At 40.6% G+C, this 27,829-nt stretch overlaps 1 protein-coding gene across 2 annotated transcripts in view; it reads left to right on the top strand.

Annotated features, from left to right (window-relative positions):
• The window catches only part of LOC126335551 (brain-specific angiogenesis inhibitor 1-associated protein 2-like), an 850,912-nt gene that overhangs the window by 794,800 nt on the left and 28,283 nt on the right, over window positions 1-27,829 (top strand). For both annotated transcript variants that reach the window (XM_049998952.1, XM_049998953.1), the window contains exons 4-8: window positions 5,567-5,628; window positions 5,784-5,855; window positions 14,356-14,556; window positions 17,674-18,091; window positions 23,444-23,581. In XM_049998952.1, the coding sequence (XP_049854909.1) occupies window positions 5,567-5,628; window positions 5,784-5,855; window positions 14,356-14,556; window positions 17,674-18,091; window positions 23,444-23,581 (891 nt within the window). The remainder of the gene's footprint in view (window positions 1-5,566; window positions 5,629-5,783; window positions 5,856-14,355; window positions 14,557-17,673; window positions 18,092-23,443; window positions 23,582-27,829) is intronic.

Raw genomic sequence — 27,829 nt, 5'->3', positions numbered from 1 at the left:
TTGCTGAACTAGCACTCCCGAGTTCGAGTTTCGGTCCGGCACACAGTTTTAATCTGCCAGGAAGTTTCACATCAGCGCACACTCTGCTGCAGAGTGAAAATCTGACTCTGAAGTAATTTTAATGATTAATGAAAACCATCTCAGCTACGAGAACTTTCGTTCTTAGAACACCTTCAAGTTGCATGCCGTTAAATAAAATAAGAAATTAGGCTGGAGATAAGGCATATTAAGGAATAAAACTCATATTAAAGTAAGACTGTTTTCAGAGTAAGCTGCTTGTTTTACTCGTAAAGAAGCTATGGCTTTAATTTAATTTCATCATTGGTGGTTACAATGTCTGTTTTTATAAGGTGTCTACATTTTCACATTACAGTATCCTTCAGATGTGCGTGCATGTCTGAAGGAACAGATACAGTTATGACAATTACATCTGTGATAAATATTACGAACTAGGTTGGCATTTTACGAATCCAGATTAACGTCAGCTATTTGTGACACTTGAAAATTTGTGCCGGAACACGACTCGAACCTGGATATGTGAACGGAGGGACGTGTAGAGGAGGATAAGAATCCCCCAAATCTTCCTAGAAAGTTGATTTATACACGAGAGCAAAAACTGCCATAGGGCCGCATACGAAAGCCGTGCGATCATGCTCAATGGCGTTGCAGCCCAACAAAGCCAGAGAGGGGTTGAAATGTCCGCGACTGCTAGCAGCTTTAAAGGTTGGCAAAAACACCCTCCTGTTGCTTAGCGCACTGCAAACTGTCGTTTTCGACCGTTAGATGTGTTGGATTCAACGCCCCGAGTAAAGGGGTGGTTTCATTGAGGTGGTTTCATTGGCACCTTTTATGCCACCTATTACGGACTTTTCGTATCGATTCTGATTAGCGGTGTGTCTCAAACGTTTTTATCGGTCACAGATAAGAAAACCGCATGATTTCAACATTGTGCGTCGCAGTTGTAAACTCAATCGCAGAGGTGCCAAGTTACATGAGGGGAAGAGGGGCTGTGACGACTCTCCCTGCGTGTGAGACGTCCACGATGGCGTTGGGTAGAATTGTGGCGCAATTTGGTGCCAGCGTGACGTGACTGACCAACCTTTCACGTCACATGAACTTATGACCTCTGACATGTATCGACACCTTACTGTTTGAAGTGAGGTCGAACCCAGGATGACGTCACATAACGCTACCCTATTCCACCATTACGAAGGAAGGTTGTAGACACCTATGAGCCAAATCTCAAACCTCTGCGTCGCAGTGAGAGACAGTTACGGAGTTTCCACGAATAAATTATCCTTTAACTGAGTTGCGCAGTTTATTTACTTGTTCAGTATGTGAAATTGTTAACAAGTTATATTTTGTATATTTGGTTGTATTGTTTTGTTATTTATGAATATAACATCTCTAGCTAAATGAGAACTATATTTAAAAAGGCTTAAAACGTCACTGGTACCAACTTCGTCCATTCCTGATGAGTCAATCGTTAACGCCTAGTATATTTCTGGTATTAAAAGAAAAAAGAAAATTGCAGATTTTAAAGCTCTAAGCTCCAGAAACGTTATTCTGGACAGATGCTCTCTCCAGCCACTCCACGCAAGAAGTTCGAAAGGTAAGAGGCGAAGCAGTAGACTTTTGTGGCGGAGATGGCGCGTCAGATGCACAGTGTCTGCTCCCGGCTTGTTACACAATCGGCTATCTGTTATCCGTAATTCCTCCTGCGCTCCTGAAGTTCGCCCTGCCGGCGAAGAGCGCTTTGATCCGCAGTAATGAAGTTTACAACTGATTATAAAGTGTCCAGAAGCGGTTACGGGTCCCGTACAAATCTCAAGCCAAAGTTCGCCAGCCCTCTCTCAGTAACAGACTCTAGCGAGACGGCTTTTGAAATACGCCCTGTGTATTTACAGAGCGGCGAGCTGCTCTGCCGCAAGGAACACTTGCACATTCTCAGTTTTATTAATCACTAGTCGTATCACACTGGAAACGTCTCAGCCGACTTTTCTTATTATTCACTAAACTTTAACGGGCTATGTGTCACTAAACGTTTTTTCATATACAGGGTGGCGCAAACATCTCTGGACAGTTGGTTAAAAGAAACCAAAAGTAACAGCAAGACGTAGTACAGTAGGAAGGCTTAACCAGTTAAGTTGTTTTACCAAATGGTAATAATTTTGCCTTGTCAAGTTGGAATACAATGCAGTGACAAACAAAACAAACGCAATAATCAAACTAGTGAATTATTGAAAGCATGATCTGTGAGACATTTTGACAGTTGTAGTTTCCCGAATTTTCACGATGTCAACGAAAGAATAAAGGATTTTCGCATTAAAGTCGTTTTATAAAAGAGGCGATACTGCTGTTGTTAGTGAATGGAGAAGACACTTTAGATCAAAACCAAAGTCTAGACAAAAAGTGTACGACATACGAGATATCATCTATTATTAGAACAACCAATAAACAAACCTGGTGTGAGTGTTTAGGGAACAATATCATCATTTGGCGTACTTGGACCATATTTTTTTGAAGGAACAGTGCACGAGATAACTATTTGGATATGCTTCAGTACTACGTGGCACAAGGACTTGTAACGCCTACTGAATACTTTCAGGAAATTTACTTTAAACACGATGATGCTCCATCGCATTATGGCACAGCCGTCCGCGATTATTTAGACGAAACTTTCCAAAGAAAAGAAATTGGTCGAAGAGCACATATTGACATGTTTCCACGTTCACCCATTATCACGCCCTTGGAGTTTTTCCTGTGGTATGTTTGTTCTCAAAAACCTCAGAGCATTGATGAACTAAAAAACTACAGGCACGATGCAGTTTATTATTTGGCCATTGATTCCACAGTATGCCATAAAGTACGTAACAGTGTTGCAAAAAGACTTAAAATATATATTAATGAAGAAGGAAAACAATGTGAACGCAAAAAATAATTGTATGCATTGTTTGTATTTCGTGTTATGAAACATAAATTAATTTTTATGTTTAAATCGGTGCCCAGTGTCCAGTGACTTTTGCGCCACCACGTATATGTAAAGAAAATGAACGCTTTTTCACTTACTCGAATTAATTTCGTAGCGGTACATACTGAACAAGGGTCAGAAAAGCATCTAAATCCAATAAAAACCACATCATATGTGCATGGTTTACACTTGTTAACGCATTTGTAAATGCATTCACACACTATGTTGCGCATGTCTCATTGTGAATGGGAAGGAACGCTTATGTAACGAAAAGTCCACATTCGACAGCAATGTCGGTTTATTTATGACTATCTGGGCTAGTGCATCTTATTGGCTGTTGGTAAATATGAGTTATTATTTTACTTAAATAAAAAAAATCATGCTGTTTCTTTAGCTGGTTTGTATAACAAGGTATCAGCAAATTAACATCTGTCATTAAAGCACTCAACTATGATAAATGTGTTTTCAGATCTTTAAAATTACAATAATCGTGCGGTTATTTAACAGCAATTTATAGAAGACTTTAGTTTCCTAGTTTTTTTATTACTTTGCTTTGCTTTTCTGCCTTTTATATTTACTTTGCTTTACTTTCCGAACTTGTGTATTACTTCACTGTACTTTCTTCTTTTTCATTTTATTTACTTTCCTGTTATTGACTTCATTTTGTTTTGCTATACTTTCCTATATTTTATAATACTTTTCTATATTTTATCTTGTGTTGTTTTATCTGTCTCTTGATAGCTGCGACACAACCGTTCGGATCTATTATACGCATCTTCCAAATTCTCTAAATCGCAAACTCTTCACAATATACTCAATCCCACGCCCCAGTTCACCTTCCCCATCACTGCTCCACATGCAGTACGTATTCACACCGCCACTAAACCTTCCCTCACCCAAATAATCAGTATCGGAAGTAAATCTTCTCATTTTGTAGGCAACGGTATTTACCATCTTCAATGAATTACCAGAATCATTATTAAGTCATAAGAAACTACAACATTGATTTCATGCAGTTCTCAGTATTCATTACCGCCATTTAATGCTTTGAACACTGTAAATGCTTTATTTCTAATTTTGAAATATTTCCTTTTTAAAAAAGTCTTCCCAGCTAAGGAACGAATTTTTTTAACATTGATAATCTATCTTCAACTATTTTTTCTTTTGTTACAGTTTTTCAACATTTCGTTCAAACTGATTACCGAAAACTTTTTAATTTGAAAAATACGTCAGATGTAAAATGGGCGTGCGGCCATGCTTTTGAAAGAAACGAAGAGTAATTGAAAAGTGCTCTCCTAGTCACATATTACACGTAATACACATAGGGCATATGTGTTTTGTCCTCATAAGTTACTCATGACAACTTTCACGTTTTTTCGCTGAGATATTCCAAGGTTTGATAGGCTGTTTGTTTGGGTTAGCGTTCAATTACAGTTAGCCATTAGACAGTACACTAAGTGCTCGGAATCGTTTGAGACGCTATGGTGAAAGTATTACCAAAGATGTAGGTATGTGATTATTCCTTCAGACGGTTATTCGATCGTTTTTGCCTTCATAGTACATTGGGGAAGGCAGAAGACACCTCATATTATCTTCTAGGAATAAAAATGGGTTTCCTCTGACCATCGCCGGGTAGGCCTGAGCCCTTGATAATTTGACTCCACATTAAGACGTTATGGCGTTTCAACTCCTCCCTGAATACATACAGGCAGCTGTTTAACCAGAATTTACACTATACTGTGTTAAAAAATAAACGTATGCTCATAGTTCTTTTAGTCGTAAATCTCTAACATTGTTGACCAGGCGCTAGAACTTCTCGGACTCGCGTATACTGTATTATATGATACATCAATGAATCCATTTGCTTTATGTTTCCATGATGTTCCAACCAGTCACCTTCACTGTTACGAAAAATATAAATCCTGCAGTTTGTCATACTTTTGACAACAGCTATTCCAACTGCTAACGTAAGCCGACTGTCTTTAATACGATAACATAAGGAAATAAATGGCAGATAATGAAGCAATATCATCCGTTGATCATTTATTTCCACTTATGATTGATGATTCTTTCACAGCACTATTAGAAGTTAGCTGCATTTGTGATTAGCTATTCACGCTCCTGATAACTCTATGAATTAATCCACAATAGTTTTTGAGCAATTTGGCAACTCTGTGTCACAACTTGTTCATTATTTTCCTGCGTCCACATTTTATGTTCGTAAATAAACGTCAACCACTGGTACCATCAGCAAAGCAGATATTCACTGAAGGAAACTGGGATCTTTTTTATTGGAATTCTTCCTACAGTTGTCACTTCATTCTCTCTAACTTCCACCAGAGGGATACAATAAGGAATTATCTCAATAAATTACGAACTGCAACTTGGCCAAAAATAAGAGTCTCGAGAACATAACGTAACAAGAATTTTTCATTTCGCAGAGCAGGTTTCAAATATCACTACACTCATAATCTAAACACTACTGTATATTTTGTTTCTATCACTATGTCAATAAAAGATATGTGTAAACAGAGAATATCGCGCTGAAAGGGTGCTTTGACAATTATTCATTATACAATTCTCTGCTGTTCGCAGGTTCTGCTTTGATGCAAATCGTTGATGTATACAAGGAGATACAGGCTCAACAGATCAACACGGTGAGTGCCGGGAGTCTTTATTTTTTTCTATTTCTTGCAACTGTTGACTGAAGTCTAAATTGTTCACTTAAAATTCCAACAGTTCATCATAAATTACCATCTTATTTAAAAAATGCAAACAGAACTGAGCAACACAAATGGAATTTCTGTTTCAGCTCAAAGCATTCTACGTAGACATGCTTGTTCCGCTGGAGACCAATCTAGAAAAGGATACAAAAGTTGTGCAGGTAAGCAGGCAGCAGATCAGTTGGTATTACAGTCTTCAAGTATGATTCAGTCTGTTGTTTCCTGTATGTGTGACAGTTTGAAATGAATTCGTGTCACTTACCACTCAAGCAACTCATCTCCTGAACTGTTCATTCATCTTGGGCATTATCTGCACGCTTGTTATCAGCCAAACATTCTCGACATTTTTGTGTATTCGTGCCGTATACTAGACACTATTGATTCGACAGTATTAATTAGACATGTAAAATATTTTGCAATACTGGACCTGCAATACAACTCATTTTCAGCTCTGCTAGGTGTCGGAAGTAGATGACACATAATTAAGTTTTTAGTAGCGTTTAGTGATAAGTACTGTATAAACAATATCCATTTATACGAGCTATAGAACACAACACAAATGGAAAAAATCTTTTAGTTTCTTAATGAAGAACTCATTTTTGACAATTATTATTAATCTGTTTTCCATTGTTGTCAATCACTATACCGCGATGGTCGCATCCAGTAAAACATAGAACCAAAATAGTGTCATCTGGAACGTGTGCTCTCGAAATGCGCTTTGTGTGCAAACACGAAGTCTTTATACCTGTTGATTACGCAACATCCCTCTGAATCGGCAGATGGTCAGTATATAGAAGAATTTTAAGCCTAACTGTAATTCAAACAATTTGGATGGTAATCGCTAGTTAATATACAAAAACGGGGTGCTATTTAATTCGAGAACAGCGTATTCCAGCATATTTATAGCGCTGGTTCAATGTTAAAGTACTTTACTTCACGTGATAGAAGGGCGGGCCTCAGAACTCCGTGCAACAATACACATTAAGATTTTTCATGGGTTTCCTTAAATTCTATACGTTTAATATTCAATCCTTTTTAATTTTCAATCCTTTTTAATTTCCTTTTTAATTTTTAATTAGGAGTCAAGGATGAAACAGAATACGAAGAAGACACAATCTGCACGTTCATTTTTAACAGAGTGAATACATATTAGTGAATAGTGCTAATATTCCTGAGCCACCGCTCTGCTCACAATAAATAGTTCATCAAAATCAACCGTACTCAATCTCTGTCTAATATTCAGGACAGATACACAGTTTGTCACCCTTCAAGTATTTTGCCCCTCCCTTTTTTTTACACTTCAGCAGTGACATAGGTGTTGGATTCTCGCATTTTTGTTATGTGATATTTTCGTTTGTTCCTTTACTTCCCTAATTCCTCACTCAGATTGCATATTAAGAATGGTAATGAAAAACGTTCTGAGTGCTATTTTTTCACAAAACGAGTTTTTAGTGGTACTGTATTACTGTGTCCCTATAGTTGATCAAGGTGACAAACCATAGAGAGAGTCTTTCAAATACGGGTTAACAGATGGCAGATGGTCTTCGTGCCAAGCTGTGCTTCTCTCTGGTGTTTCAGACTTTAAAAGATATGGGAAGTGATTAAGTTACCTGCAGTTCTATTAGTTAAAAGTTATACTAGTTAAAAACCTAATTTCCGTACTTGTATCATCACAAATAAAAAGTAGTGCTTCAGCATTAGTGTCAACTGTAATAAAAACTTTCTTCCTACAGTTCTGACCGATTGAGGTGGCCCAGAGGTTTGCATGCTAGACTCGCATTCGGGAGGACGGTTCAAACCCGCGTCCTGCCATCCAGATTAAGGTTTTCCGTGATTTCCCTAAATCACTCCAGGCCAATGCCGGGATAGTTACTTTCAAAGGACAAGGCCGATTTCCTCCCCCATCCTTGACGCAAGCCGAGATTGTGATCCGTCTCTAATGATCTCGATGTCGACGAGAAAAAAAAATCCAACCTTTCTTCCTTCCTCCGACTATTTTGTCGAAAACTGACAGTTTTGTGACCGTGGCTGTGTACTAAATACAAGCTGCTTCTTTCAAAGAATAAAACAGCAAACAGCCATTGTTAATAATGCATCCGTTATCCGATTCGAACGGACAGGTTCATATTCACGCCCGCAGTTCACGTTTATAGTATGTTGGTTTTTGTTTACATTTGTTATTGGCAGTTTTTTGTCAACAGGTAATGTAAACAACGTGCCCCCTCCGTAATTGAGTGGGTCAAGGGGATCGGTTGCCTGCCGCGTGGCATTCAGGGTCTGATCGCCGGTTTCCTTTCTTTCTTTTAAAGTAGACAACAACGAATGTTATATAAACGTGAACAGTCGTCTGAAGGTGAACCTGTGGGATCGAAACCGGTAACGGCGCTATTTGTGTAAATAAATAGCATTATTATAAAAACTTTCTTATTGGCACTTAGAACCAGTCCGTTTCCCGGTCTGGTACTTAGAAGAATGTTCTTCATAAAGTATTTATTTTCTGATTTTTGTCATTGTTTTTGCGGTAATGTGGTGAGCAGCATAATTCTATAGTATCAGAATACCTTATCAGTGTTTTACATACAAACTGAGGCACATTGCTTTCTCGTTCTACTGACAGATGTCAGATTTGGCACTAAGAATGTTTTCTATTTTCGCTCTTTTCTTCTCCGATCATTTCCTGCCAACTAATTTGTAGCCACATACAGATGTCAGGAACTTCATCTCTTAATATTCTATACATTTGAACTGTCGTTTAGTAGGCGTCACTCAGTTCCATACAACAATGTTGGTTCCGCCATTACTTCATCCAGTTTAAGAAGTATATCTCTTTTGTTGCTTTTCTCACTTCGAACTAAAGGTATATCTACAAACAAAACATAAAATAAAGTAATAAAAAGTTTTTTACCTCCACCCATACAACGTCACAGCGATCCCAACTGAGCCTGTGAGAAAGACGTATCCAGTTGCAAATTCCATTACGCAAGGTGAGTTTCATCTCCGAACATTACTGATTTGTTATACGCTGAGTACACTACTAGTACAGAGGAACGTCGGTTTTTGCCAGAGAGCGAAAGAGTGAAACCTAGTATGCCGCAGAAAAACCATTCAGCGTCCTTAAACATATATTCTCGCTTCCAAATTGATGTTAGACTCGTACTCAGAACAAGTGGAGTTCAGATAACTGTCCGAAAACTCCCCCCTACCCCCACCCAAAAATCACATTTTTCGTTGTTTCCATACAATAACTTTAGGTGAGTGAGGTGGTGATAATTTTTCGTACCATTGTTGTCAGATAGAATCAGTGAACCGAATCTGATGATCTTAGTGAAGACGGGATGTAGAACTGTAACCTCCTTTGTAACTTCCTTGCTGAATAAACCTGAGTATCCCAGAGGGAATCGAAGCCGTAATACAGCCTTACCGACTGAGCTATCCAGCCATGACTGACGCCCTGGCCTCAAGCTACCTTCTGCCAATTCCTCTCTCCTACCCTATCCGACCAACAGCATGCGGACTCGTGTGATTCGATATCAATATGGGGCGCGTCCATCATTCGCCTTTATGACGGCTAGAACTCTGCTGGAGACATTTTCAGTACATGTCTGTGGATGATGGCTGAAATTTGTCCTCAAGAATAGCGGAAACAAGAGAAGGTTGGACGATCGGACCTGCATCTAAATCGACGTTCAAGCTCATCCCAAAGGTTGTGTTCAGTTCGGCACTTTGGGCAAGCCCTCCAACTAGGGAATGTTCTTGTCCACAAACCACTGCCTTACAAATGCTACTTTATGACACGATGCATTAACATGCTGAATAAACAGTCATAGTATCTGAACTGTTCCTCTACTGTACGCAGGACACAATATTGTAAAATATGTTCGTGTCATTGCGCATTTATCGTTTTCTGAAGTCCAATAAGGAAATCACACCCTAACCACAAAAACACCTGTTCCGTAGTTCATTCTTGACACTACACATGGTGCCAGGTAACACTTTACGGCATTTGCAAACCCTTCCGTCGGATTGCCGAAGAGGGTAAGGTGATTCATCACTCCTGTGGCATCGCCCTTTACACCACCTTAAGCGTCGGTTATCACTGAGTACAGTAAATTGTGGCTAGTGAGGAATTGCTCGACTATTGTATCCCATTATTTTTAGCTTCCAATGCACGCTGAGCTAGCTGAACTGCTGATAATGCGAGGGCTGATTGAAAAGTAATGCCTCCACCTTCGTAACTTTTCAACAGTTGGCATGTTGCAGGTACTGGCTTGTTCCGTAGCCTCTTCTCTACAGCTCCAGTTAGCGGGAAGCCTTAACACTGGACGGGTGTGTTGTTACAGTGTGAAGTATGGAAATCTGCGCAGGCAATGCGGTCAATGCCATGTAAGCAACGTGATTGAATTCTTGACAGCAGAAGGCGTCACTGCAAAGTAGATTCATCAGAGAATGAAAGCAGTTTTGGTGATTGTGTTTAAGTGAGTACTGTGCGTCGTTGGACGAGTAAGTTTAAAGATGTTGAGGCGGAAATATCTGACCTGCGTGACAAACAAACAGTTGGACGTCCTGTGACAGCAGCCACCAAATGTCACAAGCAGAATGTTGACAGATTGATTCAGGACGGTCGTCGTATCACTCAGACAGAAACTGCAAGCACAATTGGCATTTGACAAGAACGTGTGGGTCACATTGTCGCTTTGATTGGCTATCGGAAAATCTGTGCATGATGGGTACCTCGCATGCTGAATCCTTAAATGAAAGCACACAGACTTGAAATTTGCCAGGAACTCCTCTCGCGGTACGAGAATGAAGGTGGCGCCTTTCTCCATTCAGTTGTGACAGGAGACGAAACGTGGGTACACAGTTACGACCCGGAGACGAAACGTCAGTCTATGGAATGTCGACACATTCGGCTGGAAAAATCATGGCCACATTGTTTTGAGACGCAGATTGTCCTATCCATGTCGATTTCCTTGATCGTGGAACAACAATAAATTCAGAGCGTTACATAACAACGCTGCGAACTCTGAAACACAGCTAACAAGGGTTCGAAAGGAAAAGGTAAATGTTTTCCTACAGCATGACAATGCCAAACCACACGCATCATGTGCCGCCACAGCAGATCTTCAGGGATTGAATCTCGGCACCGTACGGCATCCTCCATACAGTCCAGATTCAGCACCGTCTGACTTCCATATGTTCCCGATAATGAAGGACGGTCTGCGGGGACATCGTTATGCTTCTGATGAGACGTTGTGAGACCTGAGAAATTGTGGTTGCAGAAACAGAGCGTCGATTTCTTCCGTGACGGCTTGAGACAACTTGTTCATCTTTGGCAGAAATGTATGCAACTGGCTAGCAATTACGTGGAAATGTGAATATTGGTAATTAAAGATCGCATTTTAAGGATTATTTCTGCGTTTGATTTATAAAAATATTCCCACCCAAACGAAGGTGGAGACATTCCTTTTCATTCAACCCTGGTACTTTGGAACTTGCGCTGATAACACACGGTTTTTCACGACCACCCGACGCCATTGTGGACGGTCTCCGTCGGTCAGTCCATGAGATGGGCCTGGTCTTGGTTGAGCTATGGCTGCAAAATGAAAACTTTCACGGCCGGAAATGCCACAGTTAATAAAATACTCCGGGCTACTATGCAGTGACCTGATGGACTTTACATTAAAACCCAGCGTTTCCTCCCCATCTGCGGAGGAAATTTTTCAGGGAGACGGTAGCTTCTTTGAGTATTCCATTCACACCCTGGCTCACTACTGAGGCATAAAAATTCCATTTACGCGTACTCTGCCCAATGGTCTGACGTCACATGCTCTGAGTAAACCGCACGTAACTGGCCGTTGTCAGTTGCCGTCGTCTGCTCTTGCTCTCGCCCAATGGTGGAAGAGCCGTAGACATCTTCTTCCAGAGATCATTCAGTTTCACGCCCTTCTCCTTCCTATTGAAATTATTGGGGTGTTGAACAATTCTATGGACTCTCTGTCAAGCCCTTCGTGGTGTCTGCTTGAGGCTACCCGTACTTGAATCCTGTGGAAAAATGGATATGGTGACCTCCTGACTGCAAAGCATGTTCCGCAACAGTGTTCCTGCCAATATCTCCCCTCCTACACTTTCCCTTGTGCTCTCCTAATCGTTTTGTGTCCGTTTTTTGTTCTACCCACATATACGCCCCCACTCCCCCCCTGCTGTTTCCAGCAGTTTGGGTACATCTTTGGGCAATTTCAGGTTATCTTGTATCTTCGGGGTGGGTTTGTAGATTACCGATGTATTCCATTTTTCCCCTTCTGTTGGTAACGTCCTTAACGAACAGCAGGAAAACTTTCGATTTCGCAGACGCTTATACATCGCTATGATTTTTGCTCTGCAGGGGTCTTAACGCTCTCATTACCTCAACGGACGAATAACTATTCTTGAACAATGCACTGGTGAGGTGTTAGCTGTTTTTTTGTTCCTTCGCGTTTCCACTTTTCAGTCACATCACCAACAGTCCTCTTGTGTAGCTTTGTTGTTGTTATGTGGTCTTTAGTCCTGAGACTAGTTTGATGCAGCTCTCCATGCTACTCTATCCTGTGTAAGCTTCTTCATCCCCCAGTACCTACTGCAGCCTACATCCTTCTGAATCGGCTTAGTGTATTCATCTTTTGGTCTCCCTCTTCGATTTTTACCCTCCACGCTGCCCTCCAGTACTACACTGGTGATCCCTCGATGTCTCAGAACATGCCCTGTCAACCGAGCCCTTCTTCTAGTCAAGTTATGCCACAAGTTCCTCTTCTCCCCAATTCTATTCAATACCTCCTCATTAGTTATGTGATATACCCATCTAATCTTCAGCATTCTCCTGTAGCGCCACATTTCGAAAGCTTCTATTCTCTTCTTGTCTAAACTACTTACCGTCCACGTTTCACTTCCATACATGGCTACACTCGATACAAATACTTTCAGAAACGACTTCCTGACACTTAAATCTATACTCGATGTTAACAAATTTCTCTTCTTCAGAATCGCTTTCCTTACCATTGGCAGTCTACATTTTATATCCTCTCTACTTCGACCATCATCAGTTATTTTGCTTCCCAAATAGCAAAACTCCTTTACTGCTTTAAATGTCTCATTTCCTAATTTAATTCGATTCCTTACTAGCTCTTTCCAAGACGAGTAACTGTAAAAATGAAGTACTAACAAAATGTCAGATTCGTTTCCAGAACGGTTTTTCAACAGAAAATGCCATATATGCTTTCACCAATCAAATTTTGAATGATCTGAATAACCGAACACCACCCATTGGGATTTTTTGTGATCTCTCAAAGGCTTTTGATTGTGTAAATCATGAAATTCTGCTAGACAAGCTCAAGATTTGTGGCATGAGTGGGACAGTTTCAAATGGTTTAATTTGTACCTAATTGGAAGAGTGTAGAAAGTTGACATAAGCAGTTCTCATAATATGCAGAGATCAGCACATTCCCCAAACAGGGGAACTATCAGGAATGGGGTTCACAAGGGTCGGTCTTGGGTCCTTTGTTGTTCTTAATATATATTAATGACTTGTCATTCTATATTCATGAATAGGCAAAGATAGTTCTCTTTGCTGATGATACAAGTACAGTAATCTCACCTGACAAACAAGAATTCACTGATGAAATTGTCAGTAATGTCTTTCAAAAAATTACTAAGTGGTTCCTTGTAAACGGCCTCTCACTGAATTTTGATAAGACACAGTACATACAGTTCCGTACAGTAAATGGTATGACGCTATTAATAAATATAGCCCTTAATCAGAAGCATATAGCTAAAGTAGAATATTCAAAATTTTTGGGTGTGTCCATTGATGAGAGATTAAGTTGGAAGAAACACATTGATGATCTGCTGAAACGTTTGAGTTCAGCTACTTATGCAATAAGGGTCATTGCAAATTTTGGTGTTAACATCTTAGTAAATTAGCTTACTATGACTATTTTCACTTATTGCTTGCATATGGCATCATATTTTGGGGTAATTCACCACTTAGGAATAAAGTATTTATTGCACAAAAGCGTGTAATCAGAATAATAGCTGGAGTCCACCCAAGATCATCCTGCAGACATTTATTTAAGGATCTAGGGATATTCACAGTAGCTTCTCAGTATATATACTCCCTTATGAAATTTGTTATTAACAACCACACCCAATTCAAAAGTAATAGCAGTGTGCATAACTACAATACTAGGAGAAAGGATGATCTTCACTATTCAAGATTAAATCTAACTTTGGCACAGAAAGGGGTGAATTATACTGCCGCTAAAGTCTTTGGTCACTTACCAAATAGTATCAAAAGTCTGATAGATAACCAACAAGTATTTAAGAAGGAATTAAAAGAATTTCTGAATGACAACTCCTTCTACTCCATAGAGGAATTTTGAGATATAAATTAAGAAAAAAAGGAAAAACCAAACAAAAAAAATATTAAAACAAGTTTTAAAAAGTTGTTATATTAACTTAATTATGTTGTTAATTTAACTTAATTATGCCATTATTGGAAAATTTGACTCGTTCCACATCATTACGAAATATCGTATTCATGATCCATGGAACTAGTATTAATCTAATCTAGCGCCTCCCAGTGTCCTGTTGCTTCACACAGCCCTGAGTGTGGACGCGTGTTGGTTGCAGAGCGAGCAGAAGCGCTTCCTGCAGCAGCACAAGCAGCAGGCCGAGTCGTACAGCAAGGTGGAGGCCGCCCTCAAGAAGCACCGCAAGAAGTCGCGCGCCAAGACGTCCGCCGGCGCGCTGGACCGCGAGGTCAGAAACCTGCAGGCACTCGAGGAGCAGCGCGCCAAGATGGACGCCTTCTGCGAGGCCAGCCTCAAGACGGTCAGTCTCTGTCTTTTCTTCGTTTTTGCTCTGTGAATAAAACGTGCTCTCCAGCTATGTACTAGCAAAAGAAGATCTAAGAAAACAAGTTCCTGGCTGTGAGGAAGCAAGCAAGCACCGAGAGGTGGGTGAAGCATCGAGTTTTCCTCGTCGCTCGGTCAAGGTCAAGACAACAATCTAGCACGTGCCGTGAGTTGCGAACAAAGAGATTGCACCATACACTTATCTAAATTAAATATCTGAATATTGTTTAAGAACTTGGTCACATTATGTAAGACTATTAAATGGTTAAATATCACGAATCTAACACGCTTCGTTAATTGGTTCCTTCGAAAATCCACTTTTTGTAAAATTCTAGGAGGCACTTAATATTAAAGGTATAAACTTCTGCTTTCAGAATTAGATGCACTGCATCATAAAAACTCATTGTATGAGTTCACATGAAGCTATCTTAGATTCATTTTATCATAAAAATATATGGTTAAGGTTTCCATGAAGCTAATTCATATACTTTTTTGAGATTTTAAGAAAAATCATTATTTTTTGTAATTAAATTTTGTAAAACGAGCTAGATGAACTTATCTCTGTTATTAAGCTACATAGCCAAGATGGTGGCACTATATTTTTTTAAATGTAACAATGAAGCTACATCAAGTTCTAAGATACTCTTAATATGGTAATTTTACATAGGTTCGGAAATTTAAACAGAGACAGTCTTCAACTAACAACGATATACATAGTTTTATACATATAAAGACGGTATCTGTTCTTTCGGACGTGTCCGAAACAACAGATACCATCTTCATATATAGATATATAGTTAAGGCTAACCGGCCATTTGACAATCTTCTTGTGTGCAGGTGCACAAACAGTGCCCGAACTCTTACGGGAATCGGCAAAAAGCCGCGAGTAAAGAGTATAATGGGCAGAGACACTATGAATATAGTGCGGGACAATAAGTTGAGAATGTGGGTCTCCGGGAGGCGTGGCAGACATAAGTCCCTGCAGTGGCTCTATCGTCTGTGTCCTCGGTGGCTCAGATGAATAGAGCGTGTGCCATGTAAGCAGGAGCTCCCGGTTTAGGGTCCCGTTCGGGGCACACATTTTCACCTGTCCCCGTTGACGTATATCAACGCCTGTATGCAGCTAAGCGTAGTGATTTAATTGTAATGTCATAAATAATATTGTTGTCATAAATGGTGCAGACTGGCCACTGCTGCCAAAGTTGAGAGCAGTTTTGGAACTAGTGTTTCGTTCGCCGTTGGCACCAAGGATATACAGTGAAGAGCCAAAGAAACTGGTACACCTGCATAATACCGTGTGGGGCCTCCGGGAGTGCACGGAAGTGCCGCAACACGAAGTGGCATGGACTCGATTAGTGTCTGAAGTGGTGCTGGAGGGAACTGACACCACAAATACTGCAGGGCTGTCCATAAATCCGTAGCAGTACGATGGGGTGAAGATCTCTTCTGAACAGCACGCTGCAAGGCATCCCAGGTGTGTTCAATAACCTTCATGTCTGGGGAGTTTGGTGGCCAGCGGAAGTGTTTAATCTCAGAAGAGGGTTCGTGGAGCCACTCTGTAGCAATTCTAGACATGTGGGGTGTCACATTGTCCTGCTGGAATTGCCAAGTCCGTCGGAATGCACAGCTTACATGAATGGATGCAGGTGACCAGATATGATTCTTAGGTACGTGTTACCTACCAGAGTCGTATCTAGACATATCAGGGGTCCCATATCACTCCAACTGTATTATGGAGCCTCCATCAGCTTGAACAGTCCCCTGCTAACATGCAGGGTCCATAGATTCATGAGTTTGTCTCCATACCCGCACCCGTCCATCCGCTCGATACAATTTGAAACGAGACTCGTCCGACCAGGGAACATGTTCCCAGTCATCGACTGCACAATGTCGGTGTTGACGGGCCCAGGGGAGGCGTAAAGCTTTGTGTCGTGCAGTCATCACACGAGAGGGCCTTCGGCTCAGGAAACCCATATCGGTGATATTCCGTTGAATGGTTCACACGCTGACACTTCTTGATGCCTCAGCATTGAAATCTGCAGCAATTTGCGGAAAGGTTGCACTTTTGTCACGTTGAACGATTCTCTTCAGTCGTCGTTGGTCTCGTTCTTGCAGGATCTTTCTCCAGCCGCAGCGATGTCGGAGATTTGATGTTTTACCGGATTCCTGATACTCACGGTACGCTCGTGAAATGGTCGTACGGGAAAATCCCCATTTCATCTCTATCTCGAAGATGCTGTGCCCCATCGCTCGTGCGCCGACTGTAACACCACGTTGAAACTCATTTAAAACTTGATAACTTGCCATTGTAGCAGCACCTGTCTTCCACAGGTGTTGCCGACTGCAGCGATGTATTCTGCGTGTTTACGTCCGCTGCTCGTGGTCTCGCGGTAACGTTCTCGCCTCCCGGCGGGGTCAGGGATTTTTCCTGCTTCGAGATTACTGGGTGTTGTTGTGTCGTCTTCATCATCGTCATTCGTCCCAATTACGGTCGGAGGAAGGCAATGGCAAACCTCCTCCACTAGGACGGCGGTGCGTGTCTCCCACATCGTTCCCCTCCGCTACATCACGGAGTACGGGACTTCATCATCATCACGCATGCCTATACTAGTTTCTTTGGCTATTCAGTATAAAAGGGAAGCCGACACTGATCCTTGGGTTGACAATTTTTTATCTTAAATGATTTAGTTGAACTTTGTTCTACAGTGACTCCTACCTTGAGATTTTTAAGCTCAGTCTTCCATTAATTTAATGAGCTTATCAGCGCGTAGGGTATGAGCTAAACAGTTACTGGAAACAGAATGAGCGCACACTCCGCTACAGAGTGAAAATATTCTGGAAACATCGCCCAGGCTGTGGCTAAGCCATGTCTCCGCAATATCCTTTCTTTCAGGAGTGCTAGTTCTGCAGGGTTCGCAGGAGAGCTTCTGTAAAGTTTGGAAGATAGGAGACGAGGTATTGGCAGAATTAAGGCTGTGAGGACGGGGCGTGAGTCGTGCTTGGGTAGCCCGCGAAAGGCAAGTTGTCAGGTGACAGTGACATCGGTCAAGCAACGTGCAGCATCTGAAGACTGACAGGAAGCGTCGCATTGCAGGCGCTGACGCAGGAGCGGCGGCGGTACGGGTTCGTACTGGAGCGGCAGTGCTCGCTGGCGAAGCACTGGCTGGTGGCGCACGCGCAGGGCAAGCAGGCGCTGGAGGGCCGGCTGGACGAGTGGCAGGAGGTGGCGCAGGCGCGCGAGGCGCTGCCCCCGGCCGTGGAGGCGGCGCTCGCCGCCGGGCACTGCCGGCCGCCCGCCGCTGGAGCCGCCGGCGGCGACGACGACGACGTGGACGACGGGCGCGCCTCGGTGGCGTCGCGCCTCCGCAAGGCGCGCTCCGTGGACGCCTCCTGCCTCGACCTGCGCTCCGCAGCTGAGGAGCCCGCGCCCGCCAGCCGGCCGCGCCTCTCCAGGGCCAAGTCCGACTTCAACCTCACCGCCTCCACACACTCTCTGCTCCAGGACGTGCAAGGTAACGGCGCTCGTTGCTGGCAGAACCTCTGTGTAAGGTTTCGGGAAGAAATTTAACTGTCTACCTTGCACTGGTTTTGTACTGCCCCCATCAAATTATAGTCCTATTTAAAGTAAAGTTGTTGTTGTTGTGGTCTTCAGTCCTGAGACATGTTTGATGCAGCTCTCCATCCTAACCTATCCTGTGCAAGCTTCTTCATTTCCCAGTACTTACTGCAACCTACATCCTTCAGAATCAGCTTACTGTATTCATTTCTTGGTCTCCCTCTACAATTTTTACCCTCCACGCTGCCCAAAATTTGTGATCCCCTGATGCCTCAGAACATGTCCTACCAACCGATCCCTTCTTCTAGTCTTCTCCCCAATTCTATTCAATACCTCCTCATTAGTTATGTGGTCTACCCATTTAATCTTCAGCAGCACCACATTTCGAAAGCTTCTATTCTCTTCTTGTCCCAACTATTTATCGTCCACATTTCACTTCCATACATGGCTACGCTCCAAACAAATACTTTCATAAACGACGTCCTGACAGTTAAATCTATACTCGATGTTAACAAATTACTCTTCTTCAGAAACGCTTTCCTAGCCATTGCCAGTCTACATTTTATATCCTCTCTACTTCGACCATTATCAGTTATTTTGCTCCCCAAATAGCAAAACTCCTTCACTACTTTAAGCGTTTCATGTCCTAATCTAATACCCTCAGCATCACACAATTTAATTCGACTACATTCCAATATCCTAGTTTTGCTTTTGTTGATGTTCATCTTATATCCTCCTTTCAAGACACTGTCCATTCCGTTCAACTGCTCTTGTAAGTCCTTTGCTGCCTCTGTCATCGGCGAACCTCAAAGTTTTTATTTCTTCTCCATGTATTTTAATACCTACTCCGAATTTTTCTTTTGTTTCCTTTACTGCTTGCTCAATATACAGATTGAATAACAACGGGGAGAGACTACAACCCTGTCTAACTCCCTTCCCAACCACTGTATCCATTTCATGTCCTCGACTCTTATAACTTCCATCTGGTTTCTGTACAAATTTATTATACCCCTGCCACCTTTAGAATTTGAAAGAGAGTATTCCAGTCAGTATTGTCAAAAGCTTTCTCTAAGTCTACAAATGCTAGAAACGTAGGTTTGCCCTTCCTTAATCTTTCTTCTAAGATAAGTCGTAAGATCAGTATTGCCTCACGTGTTCCAACATTTCTACGGAATCCAAACTGCTCTTCCCCGTGGTCGGCTTCTACCAGTTTTCCCATTCGTCTGTAAAGAATTCGTGTTAGTATTTTGCAGCTGTCACTTATTAAACTGATAGTTCGGTAATTCTCACATCAAGTAAAGTAGTCAGCTGAAAAGACTGCCTCCAAGGGATGAGGCGGGAATCACACAAAAATGGGGTGACGAATAATACACACTGCCTGACACAAAAAAGTGAAGCACCCAGAGGGGGAGTAGGAAATGAAATGAAACTCCACAGCTTGAGAGGATATGTGATATTATTGCAGTGATTACATAATCGAGAAATTTACGAAGTCCTTGGCTGCATGAGACCACTTATCAGCACGATATTACACCCTCTCTCGCTTGGGTGTAAGCACAGGTTTGACTGGAAAACATAAAGCCTTTGTGTCCTTTCCTGAGACAAGCTGTTGTACCTGGTTCTCGACATCCTAGATACTGACACTGGGATGGAGTTGGTGTCTCAGCCAGTTCCACACACGGTTCAAAGGGCTCTGAGCACCATGGGACTTAACTTCTGAGGTTATCAGTCCCCTAGAAAGTAGAACTACTTAAACCTAACCAACCTAAGGACATCACACACATCCATGCCCAAGGCAGGATTCGAACCTGCAATCGTAGAGGTCGCACGGTTCCAGACTGTAGCGCCTGGAACCGCTCAGCCACCACGGCCAGCCGTTCCACACATGTTCTACCAGGAACAGATCAGAGAATCTTCCTGGTCATGACAGTACTTCAATATCACACAGCCAGTTTATGTCGGGACGAGCATTGTTGAAAAATGTCACCATGGTACTATCACATGACCGGAATGCCATGATGTACTGTTGAGCAATCAGAAGTCTCTCACTACCAGAAATGACCTCACACCATACTCAACAATCTCCTACACCGTGACACTGGGAGTAAGACTGCATTGCCTCTCCAAAACACTGGAAGAATGTGAGCTCTCCACACTTCACCACTACACCTGTCAATTATGATCACCTGGGATAGTGCAGAACCACGATCATTGCGAACACAATGTGATGCCATTCATTGACAGTCCACGCTTCCCAATCAAGGGCACCACTCCAAACACAGCTTTTTTTCCAGCCAATCTGTGGGTCAGTAATTCCCCAGTCTGGCTGCCGCTAGCTCATGTCCAATGGTGTGGAATGATACTGAATGTTGCAAGGCGCTCGTTACTTGTTCTTGGATGGCAGGTGCAGATGTGAAGTGACTACATTGTGCTTTGTACCCAGTCCTTTGTGGTGGTCAGGCATGGTTGACTGGAACACAGCTGATAAATGTGTCTTTCCTCATGTTCCCATGCAATGCAACATCAGGCCACTGTCCCATCTGAATGCCACTCAAACTGAATATTGCACAATTCAACCAGCTGCCCAAATGGAGACCCACTATGAAGCCCCTTTTAAACCATTTTTCTGCTGATAACACTGTCTCACTTTAGTATGCAGGATCTTTGTCTCCTTCAAAGTGATCACTCAACATCTGGCACTGTTCATGCCATTTATATTCCATACCAGGCCTGGTAACAATATAAACACAAAACCATTATGTACCCTGGTGATCATCCTGTCACAGAGAACTGTTAACTCTAATCAAACCTGCTGATGACGTATGCATGTACAAAGTTACACTGACATCTGACCATGTGTTTTGCGTGCTTCAGTTTTATTGTCAGGCAGTGTATTTGCATCGCTAGAAACCACTTCAAATCACACAAAGTTACAATGTTTTCAGAATTCTGTCTAGACCACATCACAATTCACCTTCAACTAGCTGCCACATTCATCTCAACAGATGGGCTGCACTTCACCTACCCCTTTCTCCTGACAATTGTACACTGCTAGTGTCAGCTTCCTTAAAGCCACTATACAGATCCCTACCCCATGATCATTTCAGAATTTTTATGTGATCTTTGTAGGAGTAGAGACTTTAAAATGATTATCTTTAACCCCAGAAAGCAGAATACTGTGAGGAAACTACATGTCATGGCAATGTTATGTCTTTGAGAGTTAATCCTCTGTTCTGTCATATATGACTCCAGACCCTTCTTTTGCAGTTTTAATGCTCCCATGGATGCATTCATTATGACTATGCAAAGATCTCTCATCAAATCCTTTTGAATCCAGTCTGAGCTTTGCAAATGTTATTCTTTCATCATGTTTTTCCAAATGGATGTCAAGAATAAGTCTGTATGGGCCAAGTCAGAAGAAAATTGTTACAGCTGTGAGGGCCAGTACACTGTCTTTATGAAATTTACATATTTGGTTTTTAAACATTTAAGGCATTTTTCTTTGCATTATTTCTCACAAACACATTAGAACAACTTCTGTTTGCTGTTTACTATACAGCCAGCAATAAGGAACACAGTCATATCAAAAAATATGTTTCTAATTGAAGAACCATGAGTGTCAGTACCTTCTTGTTACATAGATACTTGCATTTTTTCACTGGGCTACTTTGGTTGTCAGTCTGGAATCTGAACTGGGCAGGATTAATACAAGCAGGATTAATACAACAGGTAGAGAAAATACAAATAACAGTGATGCATATCATCATATATTTACTCAGAAATCATGAGAATGCATTAAACTCTGTTAGTAAACACCACAAGTGAGTCACTGTACATTGTAGACAGTTTTTCTGTTAAAATCCCAGAAGCATATATTCACAGGAGACCCAGGCAATGTATTATTTACTTTTCAGAGTCGGCTACTTTCAACAGAAATTGATATTTATTTTTCTAAACTGTGCAGTTTTGGTTAATGTGTGACAGAGGAAAACCATAAATAAATCAAAACTAACAGATTTTAAGGAATAGTAGTTATGCCCGTAAATTTAATCAGTCAAACTTACTTGACCTGCATAAGTACAAATCACACAGCTATCCAGTCACCAGTACATGTCAGGCAACACAAAACTTATAAAAAGTACCACGCATACCAATAAGTATGGAAATACTTTAGAAATAGTAACTGACACAAGACTATTGCCCAGTGAGAGACAACTGTCATAAAATAAGTTAACATAAAACCAGAAATCATAAAACAATAATAAAACCAGCAACTGACAGCATGTTAGTATTCTCGTTGGTGTCAACACAAAGACTGCGATTACAAAGGCAGGAAGTGATGGTTGCTGCAAGTTTAGAAAACTTTCCTCCACATGATTTAATTGCATGCTAAACATTTATGGTAATGCAAGCTGAAGGTTTGTAAGGATAGATATTTCAGAATGTTTTTTCACAGGCTTTTTCCGTGCTGTTATCTCTTACCCACTTGTTGCTGCTGTTGCAGTCATTTCCTGAAGAGTTCTGATATATGTGACATTCTATTTCTGTCAGACTGGTTTAACTGTTGTTATTTTAGTATTGATCAGTGGGCACTTGTGACACACTCTCTCTCTCTCTCTCTCTCTCTCTCTCTCTCTCTCTCTCTCTCTCTCTCTCTCTCTCTCTCTCTCTCTCTGTGAACATTAAATTAATGTATTAATGTAAGGAAGCTTGGAGATTTGTGCATAACATAAAGAATAGATAGAACACAAGCCCAAAACAAATATTGCTGGGAAAGTGAACTGACTGTGGAAGTGATTAAGAGAACATCCAAGTTTTTGTGTCTAATGGTTTTGTGTGTTTATGGAAGGACAACTGACTGAGAATTTGAATTCTGATCTTCACAATTATGTGTCTAGTACATTACCAATCAACAGTCTTAATAAACTAAATAAATGTCCATATCTTCCTTTTTTGTGTTTTTCACAGACAATGTTAAATAAAAGTTGAAAAATAAACAACAAAAGTGACGCACTTGCCATACCATATATACTTTTGATAAAAATTCATGACAGACTCATGCAGGTTTCCTAAATATGAGATATTTTATCTCGAATGTACTGTTCATTTCTTACAGAAAAAATTTGTGTAGGTATAATAATATAAAGCAAACTGCCAGTTCGAACCTATACTGCTAATATACATATAGTCATTATGTATGAATATTCAGTCTTTTTTATTCTCTCTGTAGAGAAATGTTTATTTCTGCACGTGTTTTCTGTATTTTTATATAGTGTGTCACTTACTGTCAACCTTTTCGTTCTTCCAGATTCTGAACCAAGAAGAAAATCCATGGCAGTAACCACAGGCTGGGAAGGAAGCCAATTAGCTCGAGCATTGTATCCATATCTTTCTAGTGGCGATAACCAACTCAGTTTCTTGGAAGGGGATGTGATTGAAATATTAGGTTCGTAACATCCTTATTCTTCTATTTAGATCACTACTTTAAACATTCCAGCTTCATTCAAAAGGCCAAGCACAAATAACCTACACACAGTTAAATGATGGGAACCAAATGTTATGACCTCAGTTGTCATACTAGGGTCATAAAACTATTGAGGCATCTTCCATACAGACATAGATATTCCGATCTGATAACATGCTCATAGAGATCTGAATTTTTTGGAGTAATTAATTGGTGTGGAATTTGTTTATGGTGAAAGCAGTCAGTTATTTCAGTGGTCTGGGGTTCAGGTTGGTTCCTATAAGCCAATTAGAACTTGCAAAATTGTGGATACAATTCTGAGAGTGACAGAAAAATGGGATATCATGCAATGAAATATTCATGTTGACTAGTACATTTATTGAACCATTGACAGTAAGCATATGCAAGATAACAAGGAACTATACAATGAGCAACTAACAGAGGAGAAACAGAAATATTGAATTGTTGTTCAGAGAGAAAAATTATCCCAGAATATTTTGCCTGGGTAATAATAGAGGCACATGTTATATGGCAACAAGTTCTAGTCCATAGTGGTACATGGCATATGTAAACACTGAGGATTACCACCTCTGTAATTAGTGGCAGTATGTTGTGCAAGACGCAAGTAGCTCTCAAAGCCAGGACGTGTCCCTCGTACCCTTAGTTAGATGTAGCGAATATGGAATCATCTGGATAGAAAGTCCACAATGCCATCAGCAGCAGAAGATGGATCAGGCAACAGTCGCACACACTGTCAAAGCAATCATCTCAAAGCAGCAGCGGCTAGTGGGGAATGTTGACATCCCCGACTCCAGCAGTACAAAATTTTACACAATCATTTCTTCTTCTTTGTTTTACTATTTACTTGTTCCTGGCTCCCAGGTCAACATCCTCAGGTTCAGAGAGATCTGCCCACATACCTTCCAACAAAAAGGTAATGGACTATTTCCACAAAGATCCCTTCTTTTACTACTGGTACGCATTCCTTTCCCATAAACTGTGATTTTAAACTGTATACTACCCATCCCTATATCTTTGATTGCAATAATTTCATGTGCAAATGGAATTACCCACATATTAAATCACTTTACTCTTAGATTTATCATAACATTCGTACAATTCTGTTGAAGAGAACATATGTTACAACAGAATTGCTGAAAATATTTCATACTAACCTTTGTGACAAGTTAAAACTACATTATGGCCAGTGATTCAAACCCAGTGCCTTTTCCTTTTTGCAGGCAGTTTTCCACCCTCAGTTATTTGCTGGATGTCCATGATTTACTATCATACAACACTCTGCTCTAAACATACATTTTCAGAAATTTCTTCCTCTAATTAAGATCTATGTTTGATACTGACAGATTTTTCTTGGCAAGGAATGCTCCCTTTGCCTGTGCTAGCCTGCTTCTTACACCTCCTCACTTAGTCCATCATGGGTTATTTTTCTTACAAGGTAGCACAATTCCTTAACTTCATGACCAACAATTTTGATTATTTTCTCATTACTCTCATTTCTGCTACTTTCATTACTTCTGTCTTTTCTCAGTTTACTCTCAATCTGTGTTCTCATTAGACTGTTCATCCCATTCAAAAGACCCTGCAAATCTTCCTCACTGTCACTGAGGATAAGAATGTGATCAGAAAATTTGTCATTGATATTCTTTCACCCAAAATTTTAATTCCACTCTTGCACCTTTCTTTTATTTCCATAACTCCTTCTTCAATGTGTAGATCAAACATTAGGTGTGAAAGACTGCATCCCTGTCTTGCACCCATTTTAATAAAACCAATTCATTTTTGCTCTTTCAGTCTTACAGTTCCCTCTCGTCCATTAAATTTTGGTCGTGCAGCTGTGCAAATAAAATTTCCTCCACTGATATTGCAGCCGCATATCATCCGGCCATCCTCAGAGTGAGTCACAAGACTTGTGGCCAGACGATACGCGGCCGTGAAATATCAGTGGAGGAAATCTTATTTGCACGGCTGCATGCCCGAAATTTAATCGACTATTCATTACTCCACGAGAAGTTGAAGATGCACCGTTCCCTCTTGCTTTATGTGTATTGTATATCACACAGCTTTCACTGTAGCTTACTCTTATTTTTCTCATATTTGCAAATATCATTCACCATTTGACATTCTAGAATGCTTTTTGTATATCAACAAATCCTATGAGTGTATGTTGATTTTTTTCACTCTTGCTTCCATTATCAAGTGCTTAGTCACAAATGCTTCTCTAGTAGTTTAACTTCTCTGGAGCCAACCTGATCATCATCCAACATACCCTAAATTTTCGTTTCATTTTGTCTGTTTATTATTTTTATCAGCAGCTTGGACATATGAGATGTTAAGATGATTGTGCAGTAGTTTTCACACCTTTCTGCTATTTATACCTGCAGAATTGTGTGGTTTATATTTTTCTGAAAGTCTGATGGTACATTACCAGTCTCATAGATTCTAAAAACTAACTTTAATACATATTTGGTGGCCATTTTCCCCCAATGATTTTAGAAATTTCAATGAAATATCATTACTTCTGCTTTTCTTGATCTCAGGTCTTCCAGATTCTTCCAAATTCTGACTTTAATACTAGATCCCCTGTGTCTTCCAAAATAACTTAAGTTTCTTCTTCCATCAAGTCATCAGACAAGTCTTCCCCCTCACAGAGGCCATCAACATACTCTTTCTACCTATCCACTTTTTCCTCTGAATTAAACGTGTAATACCCATTGCACTCTTAATGTCACCATCCTTTCTTTTAGCTCCAATAAAGATTGTTTTGACTTTTCTATATGCTGTGACAATCCTTCTGACAATCATCTCATTTTTCATTTCTTCACATTTTTCATGCAGCCATGGCTGCCCTGCATTTCCTATTTATTTCATTCCTAAGGCATTTATATTGCCATATTACTCTGTTTCCCTGAACATTTTTGAATATCTTCAGTTCATCGATTATTTGAACAATTTCTTCTGTTACTCAAGGTTTCTTCGTAGTTACTTTCCTTGTACCTATGTATGATCTTCCTGTGTCTGCTCATTTTACAGGTGATCACTCCTCTTCAACTGAACTGCTTACTGTGACACTCTTTACTGCAGTATTCACGTCCTTAGCGAACTTCAAATTTTTTTCATCATGTCTTAGTACTTCAGTATTCCATTTCCTTCCACACTGATTCTTCCATTTCTTTCTCTTAAACTGTGTTCCACTTTTTGTTGTTACTAAATTACAGTCTGAGTCTATCTCTGCTCCCGGGTATGTCTTACCATCCAGTATCTGATATTGTAATCTTTGTCTAACTGTGATGTAAAAAAGCTCAAATCTTCCTGTGTTTCTGGGTCCTTTCCAAGTACACTTTCTCCTTTTGTGATTCTTGACAAGAGTATCTGCTATTACTGTCTTAATTTTATTACAGAACTCAATTACTCTTTCTCCTCTGTCATTTATGGTATACAGACCATATTCTCTCTACAACTGTATCCAATTCCCAATGGTTTTTAGATTATTATTCCCCTGTACATACTGAATTACCTGTTCAGTATTGTCATATACTTCCTCTGACTTTTCATCTTAGTGTTGCAACATCATCATGTATATTTGAATTATTGTTATATCTGAACTGTTGTCAAATCTTATGAAAACAAACCTATCACTAAGCTGATTACTGCAGCTCACTCTCTGCCCTGCTTTCCTTTTCTTAATTACTCCTACTTCCATTATACCATTTTCTGCTGCTGTTAATATTACCTTATCTTCAGCTGACCAGATATCCTTATCCTCTTTTCATTTCACTTCACTGACCCCCACTATGTCTAGATTGAGTCTTTGCATTTCATTTTCAGTTTTTCTATTTTTTTCTATTATGTTCATATTTCTGACCACCCATGCTGTGACACAATATGTTATCCCTTTATTAGTAATTGTATTTTTTCTCATGGTCATCTACCCCTTAGCAGTCCCCTCTTGGAGATCCAAATGGAGGATTAACTTGGAATCTTTTGCCAATTACAGTCTAAATGTCCCTTAGATACACATTATGTGTCTTTAATGCAATGGTCCCTTAGATACACATTATGTGTCTTTAATGCAATGGTTGCCTTCTGAAACCTGTGTCATTGATCACTGCTGATTCCTTGTCCTTTAGGGGGAGTTTCCCACTCCAAGAGCAACAGAATGCCCAGAACTTCTGTCCACTCCTCCATCCTATTTGAGAAGGCTGTTGGTAG

The sequence above is a fragment of the Schistocerca gregaria genome, chromosome 2 (assembly GCF_023897955.1).
Source record: "Schistocerca gregaria isolate iqSchGreg1 chromosome 2, iqSchGreg1.2, whole genome shotgun sequence".
Classification (NCBI taxonomy): domain Eukaryota; kingdom Metazoa; phylum Arthropoda; class Insecta; order Orthoptera; family Acrididae; genus Schistocerca; species Schistocerca gregaria.
Note: the sequence above shows the minus strand (reverse complement) of the source record. Positions and strands in the feature narration are given on the sequence as shown.